Source organism: Sipha flava, unplaced genomic scaffold (genome assembly GCF_003268045.1).
Source record: "Sipha flava isolate LNK unplaced genomic scaffold, YSA_version1 323_pilon_pilon, whole genome shotgun sequence".
Taxonomy (NCBI): Eukaryota; Metazoa; Arthropoda; class Insecta; order Hemiptera; family Aphididae; genus Sipha; species Sipha flava.
The window spans coordinates 1,190,783-1,203,152 of record NW_020273008.1 but is presented as its reverse complement, the minus strand read 5'-3'; the positions used below and the strand labels follow the sequence as shown (position 1 = coordinate 1,203,152).

At 26.8% G+C, this 12,370-nt stretch overlaps 2 protein-coding genes across 3 annotated transcripts in view; one reads left to right on the top strand and one right to left on the bottom strand.

Annotated features, from left to right (window-relative positions):
- Positions 1 to 12,259, top strand: part of LOC112686695 (serine protease nudel-like) — a 33,748-nt gene extending 21,489 nt beyond the window's left edge. For both annotated transcript variants that reach the window (XM_025559105.1, XM_025559104.1), the window contains 2 exons: positions 10,668 to 10,828; positions 11,698 to 12,259. In XM_025559105.1, coding sequence (XP_025414890.1) covers positions 10,668 to 10,828; positions 11,698 to 11,757 — 221 coding nt within the window. In that variant the 3' untranslated portion in view covers positions 11,758 to 12,259. The remainder of the gene's footprint in view (positions 1 to 10,667; positions 10,829 to 11,697) is intronic.
- On the bottom strand, positions 4,516 to 5,205 carry LOC112686696 (ATP-dependent DNA helicase pif1-like). The gene has a single exon (XM_025559106.1). It carries the CDS (start codon positions 5,099 to 5,101, stop codon positions 4,580 to 4,582), a length of 522 nt encoding a protein of 173 aa, XP_025414891.1. The 5' UTR covers positions 5,102 to 5,205; the 3' UTR covers positions 4,516 to 4,579.
- Positions 12,260 to 12,370: the final 111 nt, after the last annotated feature.

Below are 12,370 nucleotides of genomic sequence, written 5' to 3'. Positions count from 1 at the left end.
AATAAAAAGATTATTTATTTTTATTTAAGAAAAATAAGATTTTATTTCAGATATTTCCTTCGAACAAGTTTAGATACCCAAAAAAATACACAATAAACGTTTAAATATATTAGTTTCAATTATTAATAAAAAAATTGAAAAAATATAATCTATACTACCTATCTACACATAATTTTATAATTTGTATCCCAATTTCTTAGAATATGATTTTAAATTATATTATTCAGATAATCGTTTTAAAATATTAAGTACTAGAACTGACAAGACAAAACATTCCACTAATTAATATTACAAAACTTTGTATATTTACAAGTTTAAAAAACATATATAGATATAGAAATAACCTATGTTAAACATTTTTATTAACATTCTTAAACGCAAATATTGTACACTGTATAAAAGTAAAAGTTTTCTTCCATTTGAAACTTTAAACTTTTTTCTTACACTTAATTTTTTTTAAATAATGTATGTATTATTATTGTTCCTTAAAGTTAATTACTTTTATTTATCTTTAATTTTGCTCCTCTCCGCAAGAAATATAATGTTTTCCATTTAGAACAATGTTATAAGTGTTAAATTATATATAACTAAAAAAATTTAATAATACTAAGAATATATTAGATCTGAATTCTATTCCGTTGTAATATTATAAATAAACATGTATATGAATGACATGTTAATAGCTTTAAATGGTCGATTTAAGAACATTTTAAATAAAATTACTACAAAAAAAAAACCAAATTGAAAACGTCTAGACATTCTAACAGAAGCTTTGCCAACGTATCATTTTATTTACGAGAATTGCTCGTAAACTTCACTACCATATTTATCAGACAAACAGAACGAATAAATAATAAATATAAAAAAGGGTTTAAAAAACATTATTTCAATGTCTTTGTATAGTATATAGGATAAACTATAAAGTATGGTAAAAGATAAATTATAATTCAAATCAATCTCAAAACTAAAAATGTTTTACAATAAGTAAAATCTTTATTTTACTATTATTTAAATCCAGTGTAGTAACGAATTGAACTACAATAATTCATTGTATTTATTAATTCAAATAATATTCACTCATTTTACAAAAAAATGTATTGAGAATTACTAGTGATTGGAATAACTATAGTTAACATTTTAAAAGAAACTACATCCATACGGAGACTATCACTTCTCGAATTTAATTATATTTATTATAAAAATAGATTTATATGAAAATGTAACATAACTCTTAAAAGTATATTATATAGAAGCATTTTAATTTATAAAACTACATTTGAAACTGTAAAACTAAGCTCTACTTTACCTTTCCTAGCCACTAAAGAATAAACTAGCCCCGTATTTTAATTCTAAAGTAGTATTATGACTTGATGTTTTACACTTTATCAATTTAAAACATAACGACGTTACAATGTGAGTATAGTGAATATAATCCAATTAAGGTTGACATAATGGTTGTAGTAATTCCGTCCAACGTTGACAAGTGAATTCGTGTCAAATGATACTAGATTTTGAATTATTTAACACGATTAGATATTTTAACAATACACTTTCTTACTAAGTTCATAATCGAGTGCTTTGTTCATTGCCTACCAAAAGTAATTAAACCAAATTAACTCTTCGAATTATATTAACATTTATGTTCATTAGTCCATATAATCGTGTTACAATTAATAGTAATTACGGTAATCGTTTTATACGTGTTTTTCGTTTGTGTGTGTGTGTGTGTGTGTGTGTGTGTGTGTGTGTATAAATAAAAAATGTCCACGGGCGTGTTATCTTTAAAATTATAAACATAATTATTGATCATATAACGGCTCTGTCACTATTTTTTATTTTATAGTTTTATATAAATAATATTAGTAATAATAATATTATTCTGCCATCAACCACCTACAAAATACGAGTATATCACAATATGAAAACATATTTTATGGAACTTCTATTATTTATTACCGTTTACTTGAATTAGATAATTTTATTACATACTTTTATATATGTTACAAAATAAAATTAACAGTAAAAAATTGACCTTTTTAGAAATAATATACGTTTCAAACTTGAAATAATTTTAAATAAACATAAAAAAATAAATGAAAGGATAATAAAAATAAGTACACTAAAAAATATTGGTCTCTAAATTTTTAAAATTAATTTTTATACATTTCTTTAACACCATCGATTAACAAAATGTTAAATAATATTAAATAAATAAAATATAATTTATTGCATCATATAGTAATTTTATAAAAAATTTCAAACCTACAAAGTCAACAAATTTATTTCTTAAATTTAATAAATTATATTGTACTGATTTTTTTTTAATATAAAATAATTTAATAAAAAAATTTAAGTTTCCCTTATGATAATAATTAACAAAACAAACTGTATGCACAAATTATTGAAAAATAGTATTAAAAATTGAATAACTTTTTAAAATATTTTTATTTTATATATTATATAAATATATAAGAATTTTACTTGTTCCTTATTTAAATATAAATTACATTTTGACAGCATAAATTTAATTAATTTTTTTAATTGTCTAACAAATAGGGCATTTATTTTGTTTTTTTGTTGTAATATATAATAAAAATGCCGTTTTTATATAAAATATTTTACAATATTTTCAGATTTTAAACTCAATAAGCAATCTTTTTTAAATATTTAAATAGAACGAGAAATATATTGTATTTTTATATAGTACTGAAAATATTTTTTTCGCTATTATTATTTTTTTTCCTTACGGCAAAAAATATAGTCACTTTTTTAATCGGAAATTGGACATAAAAAGTACTTGGTAAAGACGTCATTTTTCAACTTTCCAATAGTTTTCTTAAGTGTTATAAAAATATTTAACAAGTATCATTGTAAATAGTAATCTAAAAAGTAAATTAAAAAAAGGTATATTTTAAAATAAAGTTTATTGGTTGTTAAGAAAAAAAAGACTAGAATTTAAATAAGAAAAATATTGCTAGCAGATGCGAACCTATATTTCTCTTCGTACTTCAAATATATTTGAGATTTTTCTGTGATTTTCTGGTAAAATAATTGTAAATTCCAAAATAACCTTCCAAAGTTCCATTTATGTTATCTGTTCAATTTATTGAAGTGTTGTATAAAACTTTTACAGAATTCCTAGCAACTCGAAAAATTGATTAAATGCGAAAACTAAAAAAAAAAAAAGTATAGTTTTATAACCAATAAATTCCTAATTTCACTAAGACATTCAACCATTAATAATACTGAATGATAAAATAATATATATATATATAAATTGGACAAGTGTCTCACCCCCGCACAAAAAGAAATGGTTTTCCTGGTATATAACGTATTTCCGTTTTTATTCGAATCCGTTTTTATCTCGAAATAAGAGCCAGTGGTGGTGGTGGTGGTGGTGGTGGTGGTAGTAGAGGCGGTGATTGCGGTTACACGTCTCCATCATTCGTCCTCGATGATCACGACATTAATAATTCAAGAAGTCATGCAAGAAATACAACCCTGAGATAACAATAACAATATGGTGAAATTTGAATGGAACATTAGCGCACAGACACGGACACGGGGATAAATAACGGGATGAAGAAAAAAAATAGATACATTTATCAAACGAAACCGTACACCGATTTACATGCGGTTTAAACACCCAACATCACGATGGTGAACAACGATATTCGACCTGTACATCAATACCTGTTTAATGAAATGTCGCGCGTGTACGACGTGTTTTTTACGTTGCACACGTTCATATCTTGTGTCACTCACACGGTGAACTCAACCCGTCCGCATACAGCACCTGTGGCACACTCGCATCACAACGTGAACGTATTATTCTAAACGGACGTCCCGAATTTTCGCCGATCTTCTGACGTGATGTGCTCGGAAAACATTCGGGCGACACATTTTACTAATCTAAACATAAATTTTCTAACCCTTTTACACTGCCTAACCGCAACGTCTAACTGAGAACGGTACGAGCCGCAATACACGCAGCAGTACGGAATCGTGTAATATATGGAATATTATTACAATCGTTGTGCATCGGTGACTTATTGACGAGAGGATCCAGAGAAAAATCCATCGACCAATCAGATCGCTCATAAATCGAACATATCTGATCACTTTTTTTACCAAGCGCGCTTTTAGTTTTTAAGTATGAACTATGCATTTGCATTTGAACATATTTATATAATTGTGTTTATTTTATCTGAACAAAACCGGATTAAAATTTTAATTTATATATTTTAAATTATTTAATTAAATATTTTAAAAATACAAAAATTAAATATTTAATTATATATATTTACTAGCTGTCCCGACACGGCGTTGCCCGCGTATTAGTTGGTTTTTTGGCATTTTCGTAGGTCATGTATTAGTGTTATTATGTATGAGAAAATTTAAAAGTAATAGGTAAAGTATCTAAAAGTTGAAATTAAGTACAAACCAAAATATATATTTTCTGAATTTACATTTTATTCATCTTATATTAAATTATTGTTTGTAATCAGTGACCTACTTACAAAAAATACTATATACATTAAAAACATACAAAAATAAATTAAATTATTAAAACTAAAAATTATCTAAGTACTACTTTGTATACAACATTCCTGGTTAACCTGTCTTTCGCTAACACGAAGAGATTTGATGATTTTCCTACACGTGAGCAGGCAACATATAGCTGTCCATGTGAGAAACATGTGTTTTCCAAATCCAAACTGCAAATAGACATTGTTTGGCCTTGAGATTTATTTATAGTCATCGCAAAAGCTAAACAAATCGGAAATTGGAGCCTTTTAAACGGTATTGAAGATTCCGACGCTATCAGTGGAATACGTGGCAACAGGACGATATCTCCTTTAAATTTTCCCGACAAAATTGTTGCTTCAAGAATATTTTCGGTCATTTTTTTTATGACTAAACGTGTACCGTTACATAATTGAGGTGGGTTTAAATTACGTAGAAGAATAATTGGTGAACCAATTTTCAATTGAAGGTTGTGTGGTGGCATTCCTGGCAAATCCAGAGAATTCAAAAATTCAGTTGGAAAGTTTACGATTTCGTTTTCATCAATAACTGTGTCGATTGATTTAAAAGACATCAAATCACCGGGCAAAATCTGTTGTATATGGAAGTTAATTTCGTTCACATCAACATTTCTTGCTGCCAAAATAGCACGATTACAGAGCCAATTGTGATCTAAATAATAATTCAATATATCCAGAAAGACACTCTCAATTAGTTCATTTCTCGTTTCAACAACAGTGCAGAAAATATCTGGTAATTTTATGTATTGTGTATTTTGATGCAACTCAATTTCACCATTTCCAATATCCAGCAATTGTTTAGAAAATACTTGTGCTGTTGGATCATTTTGCAATTGTACTCGTATATTCATAGTCAATCGAAGTGTCTCAACACTTGTCCATAAAAACGATTGTTTTAAGCATGCGTTGATCTCATCGGCAATTGGCCGAAATCATCTCATTGGCCTGGTAATAACAAACTTTTTATTTCTTCCCAATTTGGATTACACGTAAATGTAACAAACAAATCAGGTCGACCGTAATGACGTACATAAGTCATCGCATCTTGTATGTATTGCTGCATGCTCCGTGGACTGCCGATGTAGCTTGAAGGTAAAATACATGCAGTTCCGATGTCATTGGCGTTTAAATTTTCATCGATGTTTCCGGTGATAGAAATACACCGAAATACACCATGCAATTATACACATTTATTAAAAAGTTAATTAAAATATTTAAAATATTAAAAAATTTGAAAAAAAATTATCCTATATTTTAAGTTGGACTAAATTACACACGGTGTAAAAAATTTCATCAAAATCGGTCTAGTAGTTTCGGAGATTATCGCGAACATACATCGTGACACGAAATTTTTATATATATAGATTATTCTAAATATTTATAATAACTTTTAAATAAACATAATACGGGGATTGAAAAAGATTGATTCAAATTAAAAAAAATATATCTAATATCACTTCTCTAATAGGTAATTTATAATAACCAATCTAAATACAATCAAGTAAATAGTTTTTTTTCCTGTTTATCTTTAATTATTGACTTAAAAAATAAACTAATAACACTTATGAACTAATAATAATAAGAATAGTATGAAAATACAATATACATTCCTATAACTGGTAAAGAATTACTAGTTTAGTATAAATGGTCATTAGAATTTTATGAATGTTTAATATATTACATTCAACATCGGCGGCTGGATGCGTTTTAAAAATTTGTTTTATTTCGTTTCTCTCATGTTCAGTGTTCATATACTAAAGTTCAGAATGACGATGATTTTTTTTCGTTACAAATCAAAACTGTTTCTTAATTGTTTTATTAGGAGGTTCAGGATTGTTAATATCAATCAGCTTTCTTTTATTTGTTCGTAAAATATCCAGGAATGAATCAACTTTCTTCTTGATAGCAGTACAATCCTCGATTGAATAATCATTTGATTTCATTAACCCATTCATTATTAATTTTTCATACTTAAAAACTAAAAGCGCGCATGATTAGACAGTGATAAGATATTTTTGATTTAAGAGCGATTTGATTAGTTGATGAATTTTGCTCTTAATCCTCTCGTGACCATTGTTATGTACCCAACGGTAATCTTACGAGCGTTGAAACATGAACAAATACCGTACTACGAACACACGGTTACCGGTCACCGATGACCGTCCGAATGCGGTTGATTTTATATTCTCGTAACAATTACATTTTAATTCCGAACCAAAAAACCCATACATCGTGTGTTTCGACGAGCAGTTAACCGATACGCGTTTCCAAGCGAGTAACTCCCACGTGTACGACAATCAACTTCGAACAAATGTTACAGACCAATACAAAATGCAAATCTATACACGTATACGGTGGCGACCAATGCATAAACCATTTCCGTAAAACAGTGACAGCTACAACTATGATGGCATTTCCGCCTCCCCGTCCACACCCTTAGATTACCGGTGCAATTGCTCACTGCGTTTATTAATAACTTTTTTGTACGCCACTGGATGTGCGTAAAGTATAATACTCACACTCATGCGCGTGTAATACTCAAACTTCATAGATTCCTATGACCAAACTCGAAACGCATAATGTATATTGAATGTATGTGTGCGCACCATATCATTTGCATTTCAGGTTTAGAGTTTACCGTTATAGGTATTTACAGTACTATCAATTTTGATGGCAGAGCATCCGAGTTGGGTCCCGAGTACTAGGGGCTAATCGCAGGTAGTGTACTAGTTCGGTCCCGGATTTTTATAGGTACTACACTAGTTGGATCCCGGATTTTTTTAGGTACTACACTAGTTGGGTCCTGAATTATTTTAGGTATTACCTACACTAGTTCCTGAATATTTTTGGTAAGTACTACATTATACTAACATTTTCCTTTCCATTTTAACAGACTTAGGACTGTTGATTTATTTAGACCACAAGTATGGTTAAAAATGTTTTTTATAATTTTTTTTTTGTTTTTTAGTTTCTTTTCCATTAAAATATAAATTATTAGAATTGTGTTGGTAAAAATATTAAAAATGTTAAAAATCAAGTATAAAAATACATATCATACAATATAATTATAGCCATATAGGTGAATAAAAAAATATTAAAAATGTTAACAACTAGTGTAGTACCTATAAAAATCATTTTAAATTTGAGACTCAATTCGAATGCAGCCGTTGATGAAACATTTATCAAATGTATAACTATTCCATTTCGGAGGAAATGAGGAATTATGATGACCCGTCTTATTGTAGTGGATTCTATTGTACATGATATATGCGCAAATCCGCTAACCCGGTAATTATAATCATATAAAGCATTTTTATTCGACTTTCAACATCATTGCGGTAACATATCACATATGAGTACCTAACGCAAGATTTTAATCTCTACAGCTAATCAATCTAATCAAAGTTAACTGCCATAAAACATTCTGGTATCTGTTTAAATCGTCGTGTACGTTATTTTAACTTTAAATTATTATTTTTGTATTATTTTCCGAGAGAGAACATTTTGTTTTAAAATTCGATTATTTTACATTTTGAATAGAATTATGGGCTCAACAACAGAGTATAATCAAATGCTAACGGGGTTACAGGAAAAAGATTATGTTATGTACTTACCAGTTACCACCCACCACGAGTTATATTTTTGCAGGTTAAAAGGTATATACGTATTTATTTACGATTAACATAACGGTATTTACTATTCAGATGAAAAAAAAAAACATAGAAAATCTCGGTATGTACCTGGTATTATGGTAAGCTAAACCCTAAGGGAAAATCCGGCACATTTATGGGGACTATAAGCTTTGATAAGATGTACGCATTATCCTACCTTTAGTATGAAAAATTTAAAGGCTCAACTCACTGTTGTTCTATACACTTTATAAAATCAAAGACAATACTTAGAATACCGCATACTTAAACCCTACTTAAATGCGTTCATATTCCTTCATAACATCACTAAAATTACTACAAATTTGAAAAATATAACTAAGGATAAAATGTATAATCTTAAAAATATAAAAGTAATTTCCTTCCTTTGAATATTATCAAGTATAAAATTAAATAACCATAATGAGTATAACTAAAAACATTTTCAAATACTAGTATAAAACTTATGAATAATATTTAATATTTTAGAAATCGATATATTTTTAATACTGTTTATTTAAAGCATACAAATTAATTACATTGAAATTTGCATTATTATAATTAGTTTATTTCTTGATTAGACTCATAACTAAAAATATTTACCTACTTCCTAAATACAACTAATCATATCACTAGAATCTTATCAATACTTGTACATTTAAAGTTAGCAATGCATAGTTTATTGAATTCTGACATAAATCGATACTCATTTCAATTTTTAACAACAATAAAATCTACATAATCGAACTAGTCATTTAATGAATTCTAACTTTTAAAGTTAATCATTTGTGTAAATTTTTAGTATTATTATTTTTTTTTTGATTCAGAAATTTAGTGTAATTTATTATAATTTTTTGTAATAAATCAATAAATATTTGTGTAGAAGTAAACAAAAAATAAGAATCAACGTTTTTTTTTTTTTTTATATCTTATACATTTATATAGGATTACTAACAATGGTTTTAAACACATTGGTGTTAATTACACTGTTACAACTATAAACATTCATATTACAAAACCTCTAACTGTTTAATATATTTTCTATTCGAATAGTCATCAAAAAATTAATTTAAAGTATGAGAAAAAAAATAAAAACTAACGTAAAATTAATTTAATTCATATCCCTAATCTTACTTTATAAATTAAGGATAAAATACAATTAATTTAATCTTTGTAAATAAACGAAAATGAGAGTTTTCGTCTTGTGTTTACGGTAGTAAAACATTAAAGAGCACACAGTAATCTCCAAGGAAGTATAATTGCTTCGGAACCATTACTAAACGTTTAGTCTAAAGTAAGCGTTAATGATAGTATCCGTTATAAGGCTTATAGAATGTAATCGTTTGTTGCCTGCACTTGTCTTTTTGTGAGGTCTTAATTCTTTTCCGTCCTACCGGCCCCCATCGCAACACAATTGACGTTTGAGATTTCTATCACATTTTGTTAAAAACGTTCGTTCAAACATAAGAATTATTTGTTTGATTTTTTATCCAGTATTAGATTGAATCAAAAGCCATTTAATATTTAAAATTTTACAATTTCCCATCAATAATTATCATTCGCAATCATGAAATAATATTTATTTTTTTTTTTTGTAATTTGAGATCTACTAGTTTACACACTTTTTTTTTTTATGTGACTGTCGAGTAGTAGAAAACAGTGTTGGTTACATTTTTTTTTAAAAAAATAAACAACATGCTCTAATAAATTATGTATTAAAAGTATTACTTTTTAAAAAAGAATTTAATGATAAAACTACCTATCGTAGTAGTACATACGAGTAGGCGTTTATTTATTATTCAAAACAATTTAAATTTTTACTTGTACATTTAACGACTTCAAATATATATTAAAATAAAATACAATCTAAGCGTATTGATAGTTATTTAATTTTGTTCTATGACTTATAAAGTATAAATACGTTTAAAATTGAATTTCATTACACTACATTTATTTTTTTCCATATGAAAAATAATTACATTCAAACTGAGAATAACTTTCAACTCTCGCAAAAATATATCAATACAATAGTAGTTGTTTTCGAACTTGAAAATAATGTTAACTTACACTAGCTGCTATAAATTAGTGAGTTTTTTATGAAAGGAGTATTACATTCATGTGTCAACTTAGTTTTTACCTTAAGGAATAAAGAAGTATCTACCAACAACATTTCCCTTGGGAAGATAAAAAAAAAAAAAAGTAAGACAAGAATAAAAAAAATTACCCTTCTTACACTGAAAAGTTTATTTATTTGATTTTAATACCACGTGTGTATAAATACACCTTATATACAAGTTCTCAAGAGCTTTATATTATAATAACCGAAGAAATAAATTAAAAATCTAATATAGTGCTCTTAATATTTATGCGCCATGCGATTTTTAAGACTCGTGCTGTGTACACTTAAAAAATAATTAACGTTAGAATGTAATTAAAAAGAAAGGGAAATATTTCATTATGATTGTAATTACAGAATGTCCGCCCACTGAAGATGGATTCGAACGTTTTGCTTGTCCTTCGCCGGACAAGGAAGGACGATTTAGATGCATAGATGACCATGTCCTATGTGATGGATATATTGACTGTCCAAATGGCGACGACGAAGATAGAAAGAATTGTTTCTTCTTCAAAACAGTAAGGCCAAAAATATTTTTTTTTTTAATGAATAAATGGTTCGAGGGTTTTTCAAATTCTTTCACATTAATCAACTTGGTCATGTAATAATTATTATAACTGTGTGGATATGCTCAACAAAAGGCAAATTATTAAATCACTGTTATTACAAAAATATTCAGTAAAAGCATAAATATATTTTTAAAATTTGTGCGTTTACTCGTATACATGAATATGCATTATATAAATGATAAAAATCTTAATGAAGAATAATGACATATTACTTTATTATTTCGTCAATAAACATTGAATAATTACATTTTACATAATGAATGAATGAATGAACACTCAATATATAATACAATTATAGTAAAACTAATAAGCCTAAAAATTTTAATTGTTTCATTAATAATCTTATGAATACAAATCTTTCCGGAAGTACTTCCTTTTCTACGTATCCATCAAATAAAATTATAAGTTAATTTAATAAAAAATAAATTTTATTTTCATGACAATCCAACTTAATTCAATTAAAAATTTCAATATTTTATTACCAATGTGTATGTTCTTGTGCAAATTATATTTAATTTATATTAATCTTAATTATACGCATAGAACATCATAATGTATACATTGATAATATTAAATTAATAATAGTAATAAAAATGTAAAGTTTAGTAGTGCAAAGTTTATAGAATAAACAGCATATTATATATTTTATGTCAGAACTATTCACATTACTTTTTGCAGTTTTTATTTTTCGAAAACTATTTAATTTTCAAATTGAAAGCAAATTAATATCTGCTATTTTGGGTCGGAAATATTATCACAATATAAAATAAAAACTTAAAAAAATTATTTCACTGTTATCAAAATAAACTTTTTTTCAGACTAAAGCTCACTTGGACATACTGGCAGATGCTCTTCTACGATGGGCAAGAGGACGCTAATTCAAAATGTAATTTTAAAATTATACCTTGATAAAATGCCAATACAATTTTTCAATTCAAAACATCTAGATTCGACAAAAAAACTCTCTTTTCTATGCACAGAGCATACAAAACATTAAAAAATATAGTAGGTACTGTCTTTCTAAAGACTTCTAAAAATTATTTGAAGCATAACATTTCCAAAAAAAAACAGAGGCTTGGAAAAACAAACATCATTCGATTGCCTACTATAGACAACGGTAAAATTTAAAAAAATAATCACAAATATTTACAAAATTGTGCTCCTATATAAACTAAAAACATTATGATTTCACTTTAATTCCACCAAGTTCCTACAATAGTTGTTGTTACCAAGCATGTGTCATGTTATTGTATTTTCATACAGGTTGTACTTATATAATATTTTACTATTTTTTTTAAACTCTATCTATGATGGTCAATCGGACCTATAATTAAGATCGCAATAAATCATTGTGTGTTGATTTCAATCGTGATTAATAGAACTTGTAAATATTATTATTAAAATTATTATTACTATTATTATTATGATGATGATTATTATTATAATTATTATTATTATTATTATTATTATTATTATTATTATTATTATTAT